Source organism: Nothobranchius furzeri, chromosome 1 (assembly GCF_043380555.1).
Source record: "Nothobranchius furzeri strain GRZ-AD chromosome 1, NfurGRZ-RIMD1, whole genome shotgun sequence".
NCBI lineage: Eukaryota > Metazoa > Chordata > Actinopteri > Cyprinodontiformes > Nothobranchiidae > Nothobranchius > Nothobranchius furzeri.
The window spans coordinates 90,407,573-90,426,865 of NC_091741.1; the positions used below are offsets into that span (position 1 = coordinate 90,407,573).

The 19,293-nt window shown below is 45.3% G+C and overlaps 1 protein-coding gene across 1 annotated transcript in view; it reads left to right on the plus strand.

Moving 5' to 3' along the window:
- The window catches only part of pcdh11 (protocadherin 11), a 199,194-nt gene that overhangs the window by 56,934 nt on the left and 122,967 nt on the right, over window positions 1–19,293 (plus strand). The window contains exon 4 of the mRNA XM_015946579.3: window positions 8,708–8,767. Within this exon, the coding sequence (XP_015802065.1) occupies window positions 8,708–8,767 (60 nt within the window). The remainder of the gene's footprint in view (window positions 1–8,707; window positions 8,768–19,293) is intronic.

The following is a 19,293-nucleotide window of genomic DNA, read 5'->3' on the forward strand; positions in this document are numbered from 1 at the left end:
GCCTCCTTGTATCTGCTGAAAATGGAGGCTGAGCTGAGAGGGTTAGAAACACAAATGTGCCACGAGTCCCTGTCCACTCAGCGCTGAATAGTGCTCTTGTTTCTCTTTTTGTGGGGGCTTCTTGGGGAAGTAATGAATGTGACTAGACTGCTATGTGCTACATCTGGCACATAGAGGCAGACAGAAGCACAGCTCGAGCAAGGTTATGCATTACACTGATATATAAATGTGCATTGCATGGTAGAAAATCAACATCACTGCATTTTCTGCATTGTGGTGGCTTCTGAGTGAGAGTATTGGATTTGTAAAAAGCAAAAATGACTTTTTGTTACTAAATCAGCATGTCTCATAGAAATCAGACACAAAAAACATCATGTTTCAGGGATCTCTCCACTTCCTCAGAAAGCAAGTTTTGCTATATATCTTAGAAATGTGCTCTCTGGGCCTCATCAAATTACAGCAACCACCCGGAGCACTCTGAAAATACAAAAACATCAATATGCGGTGTAATCAAAAGCCCTGTGTTGCGAGCTTTGTCAATAGCATTTCTTTATCAGATGCAAAATGTCCCTGACCAAAGTTGAAAAATGACAGCTGCTTTTCTTGAGTGTGTGTGTGTGTGTGTGTGTGTGTGTGTGCTTTCTTTCCTCAGAACACATCATCTTCTTTGACAATCTTCTTTGTCTCTTGCGTAAAACATGGAGATGAGCTATGAGCTGTTTCTCACCAAAGCTGCATGGTTTCTCCACTGATGAAATCCTAATGATTAATAATTACTGTCTGCATGTGTGACTTACACAAGGGTTGTGTGACAAAGGAAAGTGGCGTTGATAAAAAAGTGATATTTTGCTCAACTCAAAGATTCAAATGAAACATCCTCTCCTCATAAAATAATGATTGTTCTGTGGCTAAAAGGAGGATTTTGGTAATTTCCTTTAAGCTGAAACTATCAAAGAAGGATAAGAATTTCACTTGTCTTTGATTAGCCTTATTTAAGTAATCTCCTTTATTTAAAGGCATTGAATGGTAAGTTTTGACTGTGTTTGTTACCTAAACATCTCATACACCACCTTCAGAGGGAACGAACATCTACAATTGATTGCATTTTGGAGCTAACTTAATTCAAGAAGGCTGCCACTGCTATGTCGTCGTCGTCGTCTTCCTCCGCTTATCCGGGTCCGGGTCGCGGGGGCAGCATCCCAACTAGGGAGCTCCAGGCCGTCCTCTCCCCGGCCTTGTCCACCAGCTCCTCCGGCAGGACCCCAAGGCGTTCCCGGACCAGATTGGAGATGTAACCTCTCCAACGTGTCCTGGGTCGACCCGGGGGCCTTCTGCCGGCAGGACATGCCCGAAACACCTCCCCGGGGAGGCGTCCAGGAGGCATCCTGACCAGATGCCCAAACCACCTCAACTGGCTCCTTTCGATCCGGAGGAGCAGCGGTTCTACTCCGAGTCACTCCCGAATGTCCGAGCTCCTCACCCTATCCCGAAGGCTGAGCCCAGCCACCCTACGGAGGAAACTCATTTCGGCCGCTTGTATCCGCGATCTCGTTCTTTCGGTCATTACCCAAAGCTCATGACCATAGGTGAGGATTGGGACGTAGATCGACCGGTAAATTGAGAGCCTGGCTTTCTGGCTCAGCTCCCTCTTCCCCACGACAGATCGGCTCAGCGTCCGCATCACTGCAGACGCCGAACCAATCCGCCTGTCGATCTCCCGATCCCTCCTACCCCACTCGTGAACAAGACCCCGAGATACTTAAACTCCTCCACTTGAGGTAGGACCTCTCCCCCGACCCGGAGGTGGCAAGCCACCCTTTTCCGGTCGAGAACCATGGTCTCAGATTTGGAGGTGCTGATCCTCATCCCAGCCGCTTCACATTCGGCCGCGAACCTACCCAGCAAGAGCTGAAGGTCAGAGCTGGATGAAGCTAGGAGGACCACATCATCCGCAAAAAGCAGAGACGAGATTCTCCTGCCACCAAACTCGACACACTCCACACCACGGCTGCGTCTAGAAATTCTGTCCATAAAAGTGATGAACAGAACCGGTGACAAAGGGCAGCCCTGGCGGAGTCCAACCCTCACTGGGAACAGGTCCGACTTACTACCGGCTATGCGGACCAAACTCACGCTCCTCTGGTAAAGGGACTGAATGGCCCTTAACAGAAAGCCACCCACCCCATACTCCTGGAGCGTCCCCCACAGGGTGCCCCTGGGGACACGGTCATAAGCCTTCTCCAAATCCACAAAGCACATGTGGATTGGTTGGGCAAACTCCCATGCCCCCTCCATCACCCTTGCAAGGGTATAGAGCTGGTCCACAGTTCCACGGCCAGGATGAAAACCACATTGCTCCTCCTCTATCTGAGATTCAACTATCGATCGGACCCTCCTCTCCAGTACCTTGGAGTAGACCTTTCCAGGGAGGCTGAGGAGTGTGATCCCCCTATAGTTGGAACACACCCTCAGGTCACCCTTCTTAAAGATGGGGACCACCACCCCGGTCTGCCACTCCCTAGGAACTGCCCCCGATGACCACGCAATGTTGTAGAGACGTGTCAACCATGACAGCCCTACAACATCCATAGCCTTGAGATACCCAGGACGAACCTCATCCGCCCCCGGGGCTCCGCCGCTGTGTAGTTGTTTTACTACCTCAGCAACTTCTGCCCCCGAGATCGGACAGTCCATCCCCAGGTCTCCCAGCTCTGGTTCCTCCTCGGAATGCGCATTGGTGGGATTGAGGAGCTCCTCAAAGTATTCCTTCCACCGTCCGACTATAGCCTCAGTTGACGTCAGCAGCTCCCCATCCCCACTGTAAACAGTGTGAGCGAGTTGCTGCCTTCCTCTCCTGAGGCGCCGGACAGTTTGCCAGAACCTCTTTGGAGCCGATCGATAGTCTTTCTCCATGGCCTCACCAAACTCCTCCCACGCCCGAGATTTTGCCTCGGCAACTGCCACTGCTGCACTCCGCTTGGCTATCCGGTACCTGTCTGCTGCCTCTGGAGACCCACAGACCAGCCACGCCCTGTAGGCCTCCTTCTTCAGCCTGACGGCTCCCCGAACCTCTGGTGTCCACCAGCGGGTACGGGGGTTGCCACCACGACTGGCACCGGCCACCTTACGACCACAGCTAGCAACAGCCGCCTCGACAATCGCAGAGTGGAACAAGGCCCACTCGGACTCAATGTCCCCCACTGCTCTCGGGACGTGGTCAAAGATCTGCCGGAGGTGGGAGTTGAAGACCGTCTTGACAGGTTCTTCTGCCAGGTGTTCCCAGCAGACCCTCACTATGCATTTGGGTCTGCCAGGTCTACGCGGCATGTTCCCTTGCCATCTGATCCAACTCACCACCAGGTGGTGATCAGTTGACAGCTCCGCCCCTCTCTTCACTCGGGTGTCCAAAACATACGGCCGCAGGTCTGATGATACGACTACAAAATCTATCATCGACCTGTGACCTAGGCTGCCCTGGTACCAAGTGTACCGGTGGGCATCCTTATGTTCGAACATGGTGTTCGTTATGGCCAAACTGCGGCTTGCACAGAAGTCCAATAACAAAACACCGCTCGAGTTCAGATTAGGTGGGCCGTTCCTCCCAATCACACCCCTCCAGGTCAAGCATTGCCCACGTGAGCATTGAAGTCCCCCAGCAGGACAATGGAGTCCCCTGATGGAGCACTATCTAGCACTCGTCCCAGGGACTCCAAAAAGGGTGGGTACTTTGAACTGATATTTGGCCCATAAGCACAAACAACAGTCAGGACCCGTTCCCCGACCCGAAGGCGCAAGGAAGCTACCCTCTTGTCCCCCGGGGTAAACCCCAACACACAGGCAGAGAGTCTCGGGGCTAACAAAAAGCCAACCCCAGCCCTCCGCCTCTCACCCGGAGCAACTCCAGCAAAGTAGAGTGTCCATCCCCTCTCCAGGTCTCGGGTTCCAGAGCCAATGCAATGTGTCGAGGTGAGTCCGACTATATCTAGCCGGTACCGCTCAACCTCTGCCACAAGCTCCGGCTCCTTCCCTGCCAGCGAGGTGATGTTCCATGTCCCAAAAACTAGTTTTCTCGTCCGGGGATTGGACCGCCAAGGCTCCCGCCTTGGTCTGCCACCCGATTCGCATTGCACCGGACCCTTCATGTTCCTCCTGCGGGTGGTGGGTCCACAGTTGGACGAGCCCATGTATCCGGTTCGGGCTGGGCCCGGCCGGGCCCCATGGGCGAAAGCCCGGCCACCAGGCGCTCGCTCACGGGCCCCAACCCCAGGCCTGGCTCCAGGGTGGGACCCCGGTAACCCTCCGGGCCGGGTACTCCGACTCTTCATTTTAACCGCCATGAAAGATCACTGCTATGTGAATTTAGGAAACACAAAATTGCTATTACTCAGTCACTTTGACAGATATTTGTCACGATAGCCGAAAGTCACCCACAACAACCCACTAGTGCTGTCAGATTGTGCATAATATTATTTCCATGTTTTGACAAAAAAAAACTTTATTTCCATCATTTTCCCGCAAAAGGTGAAGAAAATATCAATGGAGGAAGCCTCCTGTATTTCTGCCTCTCTACATTCTCCATTTCATGCTCCCCTTCAAATCGACCCTCAGCATCTTAAAGAATGTCATCGTTAAGAACTGCTGTAAAATCTGGTCCCAACTTATTAAACATGCTAAGATCCAAGGTAGACCCTTACACTCACCATTTACGCTTTTTCCCTGCATCACTTACAGACGAACATGATCGCTGGTATCAGTGAAAGACTTTTTCATATACGGTGCCCTGGCCTCATTCGCCCAACTATCTTTTAAGTTCAGCCTACCTAGTTCACACTTTATTAGAAATATTCAGGCTAGGGACTTTATTACCAGGCATTTCTTAGGCCCTGTCCACACGTAGCCGGGATCTGCCAAAACGTAGATATTTTTCTACGTTTTGGCCTGTCATCCACACGAAAACTGAGTTTTTTCACACGAAAACAGATCTTTTTAAAAACTCCGGCCAAAGTGAAGATCTGCATTTTCTCCGTTTTGGGTGTCTGTGTGTGGACAGACAAAACCAGAGTTTTAAGGACTGCAACGTCACTTTCCGCGACAAGAAAATGCTGACATCACGTGTGCGGCTTGTGTTTACACTAGCCGACAGCATGGATGCCCTCAGAGCTGTGCTCGCTTTATCAATTGTCCAAGCGCTTTTTACTTGTTTGTTTTTGCAAGCGGAATTACTGCTCCTTGTGGAAGACCACAGACGAAGGACGAGTTAAGAACGGGGGAAGTACTGCCGCCTACAGGCCTGGCATGTCCTTAACAACGTATTTATCCGGGTACGTGTGGACAGAGTTTCTTTTTAAAACGAGGTGGTGTGGATGCAAGTTTTTGGAGGGGCGGATATTCGTTTAAAAAAAAACCCGGCTACGTGTGGACTAGGCCTTAGTTTCTTCCAATGCACCTGAAAAAAAACCCTGATCAGTACAGTATGACAAGTAAGCCTTCCAAGAAAAGTCCTGTTTCAAGCATTTCTAACCTATTTATGTATGGTCCACTTTAACAATAGACCACCTTTGTACCACTTGTTTTCTGGAAATTGGGGTAGATATAAGCAGTGATCAATGGTGATTTATTTTTCAAAATACCCATTTTTCATGAATCAGAGCTACGCACGGCATCCTCCAACGTAAGGTGGTACATATAGGTGCACTGGTCTAGAAGCAGGCTGACTCAGACCTTCCTTGGTACAGATCCTAATTGTTTAATGTGTAATCGTGGTCCAGCCAACCTTACACATATGTTTTTGACTATGACCCTATTTAATCAATAGGGGTGCTGCTTTAAGCACCCCTTAGTGTCTGTTTGTAGAACCAGAAGCAATGCAAAATGCTGTGCTTTTTTTTCATTACCTTAAACAGCTGATATGTATCCCTAGCCTTCCTTAGTGTCTACAGGAGTGATTCATCACAACAGAGCAGCCCCCCAGTCTGAAGTTGCAAGTGGAACGTCCTGGCTACAGGGGGCGATGGGGGCTGCATTATTGATCCAGCTCAAGAAAATTATTTAAAAATATGGAAAAATTGCATAGTATCCCTTTAACTCAATTCAGCCATCTCAGCTGTAAAAATCTTGCTATCTCCCTTACCTGTCTTGTTGGGTACCCTGCCCTCAGACTGGGGTTTTCTATCTCACTTTGCTGATTTGGTTGCATTTTTTACACTACTGGCCAGAAGAGTCATCTTAATGCATTGAAAGGACCCCCATCCCTCCACCCACTCACAGTGGAATAAAGACATTCTTTATTTTATAAAGTTGGAAAAGATTAAGTACTCTCTTAGATGTTTGGACACTGGCTTTTGTAAAATATCTGAAAATTTGGATGTGACCCTTTGACACCTGTATGTTGTTTATGACTTTTATGTATGTGACAAAAAGCCATACTTTACCAACTCTAACCATGATACTATTTGTACTTATTACTTTGAAGCACATATTTCCTTTAGTTAGATTTTCTTTTGCTATATGGTTACGTAAAATGGTTCAAAAACTATAAATAAATCATACCAAAAAAAAAGGTGAGAACTCAAGCATGACAGGCGGCAGGCAATATGCACTACCAGAGAAAACACCACAGACATTTAACACCACGAAAGACGAATAAAAGCTTTAATATTTTGGAGCATCATATTATAATGTGATATAATAATAGTGTAAATTTAGAAATGATACACATTTATCATTTTTATTATTATAATTTAAGATAATACTGTTTTTCAATTATTAACCAAATATCCCCTGTATCCAAAGGGGTTTGAATGAAGGCAACTGGACTTCTTTGGTTTCTTGAAGATATTCTATTTCTCATCAGGAGCTTTGTCAATTCTGACTGGAATATGAGAGGGTCAAGCTTATAAACTGTAGCTGTCTGTTGTTGCTTAATGAGCAGAAACTATCCATTAATACCCCCCATCCCTACCCGCCGATAAGTTGTTGATGTCATTGGGTCCTATTGTGTCGGAATGGTTGTTTTGGTTAGATCCTCGTTATCGTTTGAAATTTTGTATTTTAGGAACTTTATTTTCAGATTCGTAAAACTTTATAAAGTTTAGCTCAGCAACTGTTAAGAAATGGGAAACCAGGACAAAATGTGCCCAACTGAGCGTCTGGCCTGCCAGTAAAATAGTTAGTATTTGAAGTAAGCTCTGCTTTTTGCTTTCTTGAAAATCAGACTTCAGCTAAAAGTATTCATAAAAAGTTAACACTTTCGAGTTTATAAAATATGGAACACTGGTGTAGTTTGCAATAGCTAACCTTAGACACTGGTTTGTTGTTTTTAGCTCCTTCCTAAACTCTCCAGTGATGGTGCAGTATAGATCTACCCGTGCACTGAGAAATCCCTGGGTCATCACAGAGATAACTGAACATTCTTAACTTATATAAACAATGAAGTTAACTATGTAAAAGTTGTGATATTGGAAGCAAAATACAAAGCCGGGGCCAATCAGTTTCCCACTCAGAAAAAATATAAACCTTAGAGAAACATGCAAATTCCATTTCCAGCTTGAAACCCCCAAAGAAAATCATTTGCTGTTGCTTGTCACATCTGTTAAGATATCATGGTATGAGCTATATGCTCAATCTGCAGGGAAAATTTTGTTTTACTAATTCCACCATCCCACAGCAAGGCCCATTTATTCATTTATATTTCATGACTTAGTGTTTACGCTACAGTGAAAGCCTGACTGTTTTTTTTCTCCGTCCTTCCTCTTTCCACTTCTCGGGCCGGTGAGGTGTTCTCCTCCTACGTTGCAATGAAATATAGATGTTAAGAGTCTGGAGAGTTGAGTGTCTCATCTGTCCCGGTGATACCATAAGGCAGCCATTAATAGTGTCACAGAGCATCAGACATACCACAGGCACATAATTGGATATGAGGACATAACTGAAAGCTCCTGCTCGAAAATCAACAGGACCTTCCCAGGAGGCAGACCCTTAGTAGATTCCCAAAGACATTTCCAAAGCCCATCCACTTCCCTGCTGCGTTTGCCTTCCCTATTGCTCTTTTTCTTTCTCTCTCAGGTCAGTTCAAGATGGCTTTTTGTTGTTGTCCCCCCCTCCCCCTTACGATAGCTTTGTGAGTATGCAAATACTTTGGATCTTTGCATAACCACAAGCAGCAGGACCATCTGTTGGCTTGTTGACTTACCTTGTGCCTGCTTTTTAATGGTGTTTTCTTGTGTCTGAATGATGTATTGGTGTATTAACAATGTGATAATCATTTAACCTCAAAAACTGCGATCGGGCGTATGTGCAACCGTCTGAACATATGTTCGGTGAAATCATCTGACAAAGGATTTATAATCCCCACATAGGGATGGAAATGAGAGGTACTGGGAATTGAATCAACAAGAAAGAAAGCATTATGCTTATCTCTGGGATGGTGCATGGGTCACGTGGAGATAGAGTGGTCCCAGTTCACACTTCAAGTTATCCTCGTATTATTCGGCTCACATGATCCTCGGTAAGATGATGTTGCAAAGATAAAGATTTAAATTGTCATCAAAAGCAGCTCGTCTAAGATTATTGGGAGGCAAAAAGAGTCACTTAACCCATAACTTAACAAATACTGCAGTAACCACAAAATAAGCTGAAACTTATCCTGGTAAAGATTTGTGGGGACATAAAACAAAACAATGTTCCTAATAATGTGTTTTTCTTGCAGAACCCAAGCCAGACACCAGAGAAGTCTTTCAACTCCCCACCACCCATCTGTCCTCATAAGGTAAGCTCCAGCTTGATTTCAAGGCAAAACATGCAAATAATTCATTATCCCTGAATTTATATTTATATATATATATATATATATATATATATATATATATATATATATATATATATTACGTCCTGGCTATGCTGGGAAGGTAAGGAGGTAACATAAACCCGTGACCAGATGGAATGGGAGTACATGCATTTAATAAAGAAAAACAGCAGATAAATAAACTTACAATTTACAGATGAATACTAACAGAGAAAAACCTTACCAAACAAACAGGGCATTCACAATACTAACTTAACACTCTTATAGCTGTGAATATACCAGACAAAAAACACAGGCTCAGAAGGACATCCACTGAAAGAGGGCAATAGCATTTGCTATCCCTAAATCCAACCAGAGGAGCTTTAACTCTACACAAACCACCTTTAGGTCTAAACAACAATATCTCACTAGTAATCCTCCACAGTAGTTTAACAGCACTAAGTTCCAACAAAGGTGACCAAGTGGGGGAAACAGCACACCATCAGCTGCTCCCCATCAGGATCAGGAAGTCTCTTATATGCCACCCAGCAGCTGATTGCTGGATGACTCCCAGCTGGTCCCAGGTGATTGTTGGATGATTCCCATCTGATCCCAGGTGATGGGCAGTGGAACCAGGAACAAAGCCAATTGAATCCCCTGGGCTGCAGGCTGAAGAATATGGAGAGCTGGGCTGTACACTCAGGCCTAGTCCACATGTAGCCGGATTTAAAAAAAAACGAATATCCGTCCTTCCAAAAACTTGCATTCACACCACCTCGTTTTAAAACAAAAAACTGTCCACACGTACCCGGATAAATACGTTGTTAAGGACATGCCAGACCTGTAGGCGGCAGTACTTCCCCCGTTCTTAACCTCGTCCTTCGTCTGTGGTCTTCCGCAAGGAGCAGTAATTCCGCTTGCAAAAACAAACAAGCAAAAAGCTCTTGGACAATTGATAAAGCGAGCGCAGCTCTGAGGGCATCCATGCTGTCAGCTAGTGTAAACACAAGTCGCACACGTGATGTCAGCATATTTTTTTTTGTCGCGGAAAGTGACGTTGCGGACCTTAAAACTCCGGTTCTGTCTGTCCACATGCAGACACCCAAAACGGAGAAAACGCAGATCTTCACTTTGGCCAGAGTTTTAAAAAAGATCAGTTTTCGTGTGGATGACAGGCCAAAACGTAGAAAAATATCTACGTTTTGGCAGATCCCCGGCTACGTGTGGACAGGGCCTCAGACGAATAACAAAACAAAACTAAGTACAGAGACTTTTCTAGAGGCATGAAACCAAGGATCGTAACAATATATATATATATATATATATATAAATTAGATCTGTCTCATGTGAAGACTTTTCATCTTCTCATGTATCTGATGATCTGCACCTCAATCAGTGTGCCATTCTTTTAACAAGGATGCACAAATTAGTTTGTGCACCAGTGATTCAAAAAGAAATTGTTTTCAAAGATGACAATTTCTTTGGTGCTTCTGCTCCTCCTCTTTGCATTCTGTTAATTATTTAACGTGAGTCAAGAAGGGCAGATTTATTCAATGCTAATTAGTCCTTAACAGGCTCAGTCAAACTCGTTATTCCACTCTGATGGTCTCAAGTCATCTCAAAGCACTCGAGCAACTCTCCCCTTCAACCTTTACTCCTGGTGCACAACTCTTTGCTAAATGTGATAATGTGCTATACAGTGAAACTCAGACAAATTCAGTTCACTTAGCACCAAACATGTCAAAAACGCCTGTGTCCTTTTCTGGATGAATGGCTGTTGTGGTTGAGAGTGGCAGATTGCAAAAGTGGACCTTGGTAAAAGGAGCCCAATGGATTGAAGCTGTCTAACAGCCTGTCATCAAGCGCTCAGAGCCTAACACTACTCTACATCACTAATGCACAGCTAGCCCGGCTAAAATGGCTCTGGATACATTTACATCTGCAGTAAATAATACCAAAGCGCGATGGCCCTCACCGGGTGTGTCAGCGGAATGATATGGAGGACTATTAGCTTCAGTGTGATTAAGTCTTGTTTTGTTGCCTTTTTGTTACTGATGCCTTATCACAGTATCAATGTGCAGCTGGCAGCGTGAAACCAGGTATTCTCAGCCAAAACTAAGATTTTTCATTCGCTGTTTTCTTTTGTCATGTTGCCACACTCATTTTATTGTGTATGTAGACCCAAACAAGAATCACATTGAAGCCAAATTTTAAACAAGTAAAAAAATATCAAACGAATTCTCTGATTTCTTCATCTGTTACTTTAAAGTTAAAGTCCCATCAGTCATCACCACACACTGGTGAAATTGCATCTTCGTATTTGACCTATTCCCATGGGGAGTGGGGAGTTGCAGCAGTGGCTGCACTCAGGAACTATTTGGTGGTTTAACCCCCCAAACTAACCCCTTAAAGCTGAGTGTCAAGCAGGGAGGCATTGGGTCCTACTTTTCAAGTCTTTGGTATGACCCAACCAAGATTTAAAGCCCGATCTCTCAGTCCCAGGGTGGACACCACTAGGCCACTGAGAAGGTGATGCTGAGTCCAGAAAAAAAATATCTGTATGTAAAAATAGGTACCATATTTTCCGAACTATAAGCTGCTACTTTTTCCCATGCTTTGAACGCGGCTTATAATGAGGTGCCCGGCTTTAAAAGGATGGATGCTGGAAAGGAGTGCTACAGAAAGCACCCGGGAGGATTTTTTCACCGTAAAACGGTGCTGCTTGTATTCACCGCTTTACCCCGGGATGATGACAGCAACACGGAGAGCGACACTGACAGTTAAACTACGTTTTCAATTCAGTAGATATCTGCGGTTTATAGCCCGATGCGGCTTATATTGAGGTGCGCTCTAAAGTCCGTAAATTATGGTACTTTTGAATCACAGGGGATCAATTGACAGTCCTTGTTACCACTTGAAGACGTTGTGCTTTTTGGGGTTTTTGTTCTCACTGCTGGAAATGTGGCCATTTCCAGTAACTACATTTATCAGGTCCTTTTTGCTTCTGCTGGAACCTCTTTTTTGGCTCAGCGGGGACATTGATGAATGTAAGGTGTTGTGATGACTTCCTGCATGAGTGCACTTTGATATGCTGATTAAACCATTCTACAAAAATTAACCTAAAATTTACAATATCTAGTCCAACATTGGTGTCATCCATCATTTTTGTTGCTGATGGAGAAAGGTGTGTATGATTGGCCATCAACCAAGTGATACCAAATCACTTCCTTCTGCAAACACATAGATCTTTGGTGGGACTACCAGTTTCCACATCTGCCTAATTCAAAAGCATCCAATATTACCACAACTGAGTCATCTGTAGGACCTTGTTGAAATAGTGCAATCCTCTTCAAGCCTTTAACTTTACCGTTCCTTTATAGTAGAAATGGCCGGTTTCAGTGGTTTCAGTGAAACATAGTTGCAGCCAGAACCCTAGAGTGAATGGCTGTGTTATTGTGTCTGTCCACCACATTTCTGTCTCTCCATGCTGCCACCCAACTCATTCGCTTTCAAATAGTTGATCAGACCTAATGTAATGGGGAACACTGCAGGTTTGTGGATGGTGTTATTCATGTTTTAGCTGTTAGCAGCGGAACATAATCTCCCTCTAGTCAGCTCACATTAGTCTCCATGATTCGCACCAGCCCAATATGCGCAGCGAATGCAATGGGCCAGCTGGTGTAATTTAGTATGCCAGTCAGCTGAGGAGGCTGGTAAAATGAGTAAATGGCTGAACATGATTTATATGTAAAGAGTATTCTGATTATAATGGCCCGCAGAATAGAATATCCTCTTTCTTTTTAAACTTTTTTTTTCCCATCTGCATTGTGCCCCCCGTGCCCCCCCCCATAGACTGAAATGAACAGAGGGCTTTTAAACTGACTGCTCTATGATTATATTAAGAGTGCGAGAGAGCGAGGAAAGAGGAGGAGGGAGGAGATCTGATGCCCGAGCACTAAGTATATATAATTGCTTCTTGACACACTGGCCAAATTCTGCGGTGCCAGGATCTGAGTGAAGATGATTAACGGCTGTCCAAGTGGGTGGGCACTGCAGGTCGTTCAGGGCCTTTGGTTTCCATAGTGATACTAGTCTAAAGGCCATATATTGCATAGTGAATATCCCGAGGTCCACACATTGTTAAACTACAATTATAACTCACGTCAAGAGCATTGTCTGTCCACTGCACATTCTCGTATTTATCCAGCCAGCATTCTCCTTCTTTCATCCCCTTCTTCTTTTCTTTGTTCACCTCTGCTTTACTTAAATGGTCTGCTCTCGCTAGCGAGAAGATAAAGAGTGAAAATATCGCATTATGTGAATAATTGATGTGTGGGTTCACCTCCGAGCATCATTACAGGACGGTATTCAGAGTAAGAGGTGAAGGTAAGATCATATTTCTGACACGAGGCTTCTGGCGATAGAAATCGTGACAGTTTTTCACAAGGTTTTCCTTTCGGAGCTGTAGAATGCATTGATTCCAAGTGTTGCGCGACAGGAATGAAATAAAAACTTATTAGAAATGCAAACGTGCCTGAGTGTTTCTCCACAACTGTGGAATCCATTTTTCTTTAACACACAGGTGATAAAACACTGTGTTGTCCATGTGTGAATGCAGCAGGTTTTGTATTTGTGCTACATACAATAGCACATACACGATTAATGCATACGTAGATCTATGTAACACTATAATATAAACAAGTGACAGATGGAAAGTGTAAGGGGTGCACTCCTGACAATATGGGGCTTGCAATGCACCACGTTTCTGCCAAATTTGGAACATTTAAACCATGCAGTAATTATAGATTCTCCCACAAACAGATTCCTCTTGAGAAATGCTATTTGAATAAAAATGTTGCCAAACTGCTCAACAAACACCTTGCTGCTTGAAGAACTTCATCCCCCTAAGTTAAATGAATGTGAACTTGTTCGAGGTCATGGATAAAATGCTTAACCCATCTTCTGTGCCACAGAAATTTGAAGCCATAAAAAAAAGGCCAATGATGAGTCACTTTGTATAATAAAAGTAATCCCTTTGGCATCCAAACAAGAAGCCTGTCATGTAGCAATTAAGCTTAGTTTTAAGCTTCAGGGGACTATAGGTGGTTAGCAAAGCACCTTCCTCAACACGTAGACCCGAATATCCTGCTCTTTCCCCATCTAGATGCACTGACATGCAGATCCTTCTCAAAAAATTTGCATATTGTGATAAATTTCATTATTGTTTGTAATGTACTGATAAACATTAGACTTTCATACATATTAGATTCATACAACTGAAGTAGTTCAAGCCTTTTATTGTTTCTAATATTGATGATTTTGGCATACAGCTCATGAAAACCCAAAATTCCTATCTAAAAAAATTTGCATATTTCATCTGACCAATAAAAAAAAGAGTTTTTAATACAAAAAAAGTCAACCTTCAAATAATTATGTTCAGTTATGCACTCAAAACTTGGTCGGGAATCCTTTTGCAGAAATGACTGCTTCAAAGCGGCGTGGCATGGAGGCAATCAGCCTGTGGCACTGCTGAGGTGTTATGGAGGCCCAGGATGCTTCCATAGCGGCCTTAAGCTCATCCAGAGTGTTGGGTCTTGCGTCTCTCAACTTTCTCTTCACAATATCCCACAGATTCTCTATGGGGTTCAGGTCAGGAGAGTTGGCAGGCCAGTTGAGCACAGTAATACCATGGTCAGTAAACCATTGGTTTTGGCACTGTGAGCAGGTGTCAGGTCATGCTGAAAAATTAAATCTTCATCTCAATAAAGCTTTTCAGCAGATGGAAGCATGAAGTGCTCCAAAATCTCCTGATAGCTAGCTGCATTGACCCTGCCCTTGATAAAACACAGTGGACCAACACCAGCAGCTGACATGGCACCCCAGACGATCACTGACTGTGGGTACTTGACACTGGACTTCAGGCATTTTGGCATTTCCCTCTGCCCAGTCTTCCTCCAGACTCTGGCACCTTTATTTCTGAATGGCATGCAAAATTTGCTTTCATCCGAAAAAAGTACTTTGGACCACTGAGCAACAGTCCAATACTGCTTCTCTGTAGCCCAGGTCAGGCACTTCTGCCGCTGTTTATGGTTCAAAAGTGGCTTGACCTGAGAAATGCGGCACCTGTAGCCCATTTCCTGCACCCGCCTGTACACGGTGGCTCTGGATGTTTCTACTCCAGACTCAGTCCACTGTTTCTGCAGGTCCCCCAAGTTCTGGAATCGGTCCTTCTCCACAATCTTCCTCAGGGTCTGGTCACCTCTTCTCGTTGTGCAGCATTTTCTGCCCCACTTTTCTCTTCCCACAGACTTTCCACTGAAGTGCCTTGATACAGCACTCTGGGAACAGCCTATTCGTTCAGAAATTTCTTTCTGTGTCTTACCGTCTTGCTCGAGGGTGTCAATGATGGCCTTCTGGACAGCAGTCAGGTCGGCAGTCTTACCCAATATTGTGGTTTTGAGTAAAGAACCAGGCTGGGAGTTTTTAAAAGCCTCAGGAATCTTTTGCAGGTGTTAAGAGTTAATTAGCTGCTCAGATGATTAGGTTAATAGCTCGTTTAGAGAATCTTTTCATGATATGCAAATTTTTTGAAATAGGAATTTTGGGTTTTCATGAGCTGAATGCCAAAATCATCAATATTCGAAACAATAAAAAGCTTGAACTACTTCCATTGTGTGTAATGAATCTAATATATATGAAAGTCTAATGTTTATCAGTACATTACAGAAAATAATGAACTTTATCACAATATGCACATTTTTTTAGAAGGACCTGTATGCATTCACTACATCAACCCCCCTATCCACCCTCTACACACACACACACACCTATGGATTTATACTCATGTTAGGTAAACGTGATCTCAGAAGACAAGCAGCAACGACCCACGGCTCCATCAAGGTGCCTGGGGTTGCAGTGGTGGCTATCGTCAAGCAAATAATCCCTTTAGACTGAAAAAGGGAAATCCGAAGGGTCATTTGTGACCTCTGGGACCAGTGCTGTGCAGCATCTGTCACTAGCCAACACCCCATGTCTGTGTCAAATGGCAAAAGGTATGCAGTGCAGTCAGTCTGCCATGTAATAAAGGCAGTAGGGCCTATATGTACCTAGCATTACTGTCACAGCTGCATTAACAAGCCGCTGCAGTGTGCAGACCGATCTGCAGAACGTTCAACATGCTGTACTCTACACATGACTGGCTTGTGGAGCTGGTCAGAGTGTAGCAAATATTATGCACAACACTACATGCACACATTTTGAATGTGACATTTAAGGGTTTTGCATATCAATATAACTACATTCCCATCTATATTTGGGTTGCAGTTATCCCGCTGAAAAAGCTAATGCAAATAACATTAGATTCTTTTGATTAATTTGCTTGAATAGGCTGTACTATAATGGTGCATTCATTACCTGTGCAAAAATTAATCCATCCATCCATCCAATCATGCATTGGTGAGCCATAGTTCCACAGATAGTCAGGTTCTGTGTTCCCACAGTTGCAGGGGTATTCAATTCCGGTCCTGGAGGTCTGGTATCCAGCACGTTTTTGTGGTTTCTCTGATTCAATACACTTGTTTCACCTGTGCAGCAGCTCATCTGGCTCTGCAGAAGCCTGTTATTCACCTGCTGATTAAAATCAGGTGTGTTGAAATCGAGTTAAAACTAAAACGTGTCGGGGTGAGCTGGAGTCTCCATGCCCTGGGTGGCATTGTGGCAACAGAGGTGCCTATTGGGGCCAGTGGGTGAGCTGGCTCCCTGAAGGATTAGGCCAACCAGCCATTCCTCCCCATCCCCGCACATTTTTCTCCTCCTGCTTCCTCACATCATCACACAAACATGCACAGGATCATAGGACTTTGGGGGGTGGACAAGTCGAGGTGTGGGTATGGACCCCATTTCCGCATTCCTGTGGCAGCCTGAGTCCCCCCCCCCCCCCATTTTATTTGCACATTAAAGACTTCCACCAACGACATTCCATGCAACCACACACTTAGGGCCTTGGGAGTGAGCACATACATGGGCATTTGGCAAGGGGAACTTTCAGCCTCTTCCCAGGTGGCAGTGACCACTTCCAATGTTAATCTGCACTTAGACACAGAGGGCTGTGAGGGAAAGAGGGGTGGTGTGGAGGCATCAGCTGGCATAGGCCAGCTGATGCCTGCACTGCCCGCTCACCACAGCCACAAATACACCTCATCAACACGCACCGACACTGTCTTGGAGCAGGCGGAAGGTGACTAGGGGTCTTAGCACACCTCTGTTGTCGCTTGACTTCCCAGGACTGGAGGCTAGGAGGGGGATCTGGCTGTCTGGCTAGGGTCTGGGTGGTGGGTTGCTTTGCTCGGCGCTGGGCGGGGGTACCTGCTCAACAGCACCCCAGCAGAAAGGGTCAAACTTGGAACTGGTGATGGTTGTACCCTTTGTGCAGCAGTACCGGGACCAGAGTGAATAGGGTGTGTATGGAGGAGTGTGAGAGCGTGTCTGGTGTGCATTTTTGTAAGTCTTAGGTTGTATGTGTATGTGTGAGCATGAGGGAGGGAGTGTGTGACTGTGTTTATGTATGACTGTACGTGTCAGGTGGGGCCTTTGACTCCTCCCCACTCCTGGGACTTCTTTTGCTGCTATACGTCTTCGCCTCCCCTCCCCCGTCACACTTGGTGTGGAGTGTGGTGCCTTGGCCTGCCTGAGTGTTCATGACTCCCGGGTCAGGGGGTTTAAGATTTTTAGCGTCTGCCTGATTAATCCCGGTGGCTACCTGGTGGGATCTGGGTCCCTGGGCGCTGTTGGGTCCCCAGCGGGGCTGGTCGCCCCTGGGTCCCGGGTTGCTGGGTTCCGGGCTCGGCCGGCTTGGGGTGGGAGGCTGTGGGCGGGCCTGTGGGCTTGCCGCTGATATCCTCCGAGACTCTGCCGGCTGCTGGTTGTGGCTCCCCTGGCCAATCCTCTGTGCCTCTCGAGGGGGCAGGGGCTTTTCTGGTCTCAGTCTCCCTGGGGTCCCTGCGCTCTGGGACAGCTCCTAGATCTCTGAGAGTTGGAGCTCCTTCCATCTCCTATGCATCTTTGGGGGGCAGATCTGTGGCCCCTCACACTCTCTATTGGACGCTCCTATAGAGGAACCTTACATATACAAGCGCGGGTACACACACAGGTGCTCACATGTTGCTCTCATAAGTATGGACTTGGGCACGTTTAACACATGTCGGCTGTGGTTGGCACTTAATGCACTGTGATTTATTATCGTGATTGTTCAGTAAAACAATGTTTTTATATTTCCTTATCAGGTTGACGCAGTGATAGCTTGCTCCTGTTGTATTGCTGTGTCTCTTTCTGCAGGTCTAGAAGCAGACTCTTGTTCATCATTGATTGTTTGTTTTTTCTGGAACCCCCCTCCTTTTGTCTCTTCCTTTCTCTTTCACCTCTGTCTCCGTGTCTGGTCGAAATTACAAAGCGTTCAAAGAACAACAACAATAAAGTTTTAAGTATCAGGCGTGACATTAAAAGCAGAAGCTTTCATGTGCCACCTGAGAGTAAATCTGTAAGGCTTTTCCCCAGCATTCAGACATTAATTCTGTTTGCTTCACAGCCAGACAGGACACGGTAAAATTTTTTAAATAAAAACGTGCTGGACATCGGACCTCCAGGCCCGGAACTGAATATCCCTGCTCTAGAGCAATGATTCCCATAGTTGGATCCCACTGTGGGTCACCAAGTCCAAGCACAATTGTTACAAAAACGTATCTAAATTGTCACAAACGGCTATAAGTGAACATAAGATGAAGTGGATTTCTTCATGCCCTGCATTATTTAGCTATTTAAGCATGTTTGTATTGTTAAATCAGAGAGATCTGGGTTCCTTCTATAGAAAATGTATCTAACTGGCATAATGAACCAAACTCAATTGGAATATTTACTTGTCTTGTTGAAATTTTGCTCTATATAAATACACTGAATTTAATTGAATATAAATCTGGGGTCATATTTCAAAACAATTTCTATTAAGATTAAGCTGAAAAATGTGGGAACCACTGATCTCCCCTGGGTGGAGCAATGTGAATCCCCAATAGTTAAAACACACTCTCCATCCCCCTTCTGTGAAAGTCTGGCATCACCATCCCAATCTGCCACTCAACAGGTGCCATCCCAGTCCCCCATGTGGTATTATTGAACAGGCCATGACAGTGCCCAAAAATCCAGTGACTTCAGTGTGTCAGAATGAGAACCTCATTCACTCGTGGAACCCTGCCACTGAGGAGCTTTTTAACTACCACAGCAACCTCAGTCAGGATAATGGACTTGACCTCCCCTGAGTCCTCAGACTTCTCTGTCTTCTCAGTGGAGGACATGTGCCCAGATGAGAGAGATCCTCCAAGAGTACTTTCCACTACCAATACCCCCACTCTGGGTCAGAAGTTCCCCACCCAAACCAGTCCCAGCCTGGGATGGGCCCTGCTCTCCTGTGCAGAGTCATCAAACCATTTGCCAGAACCTGTATGATACAAAAGGGAAGTATT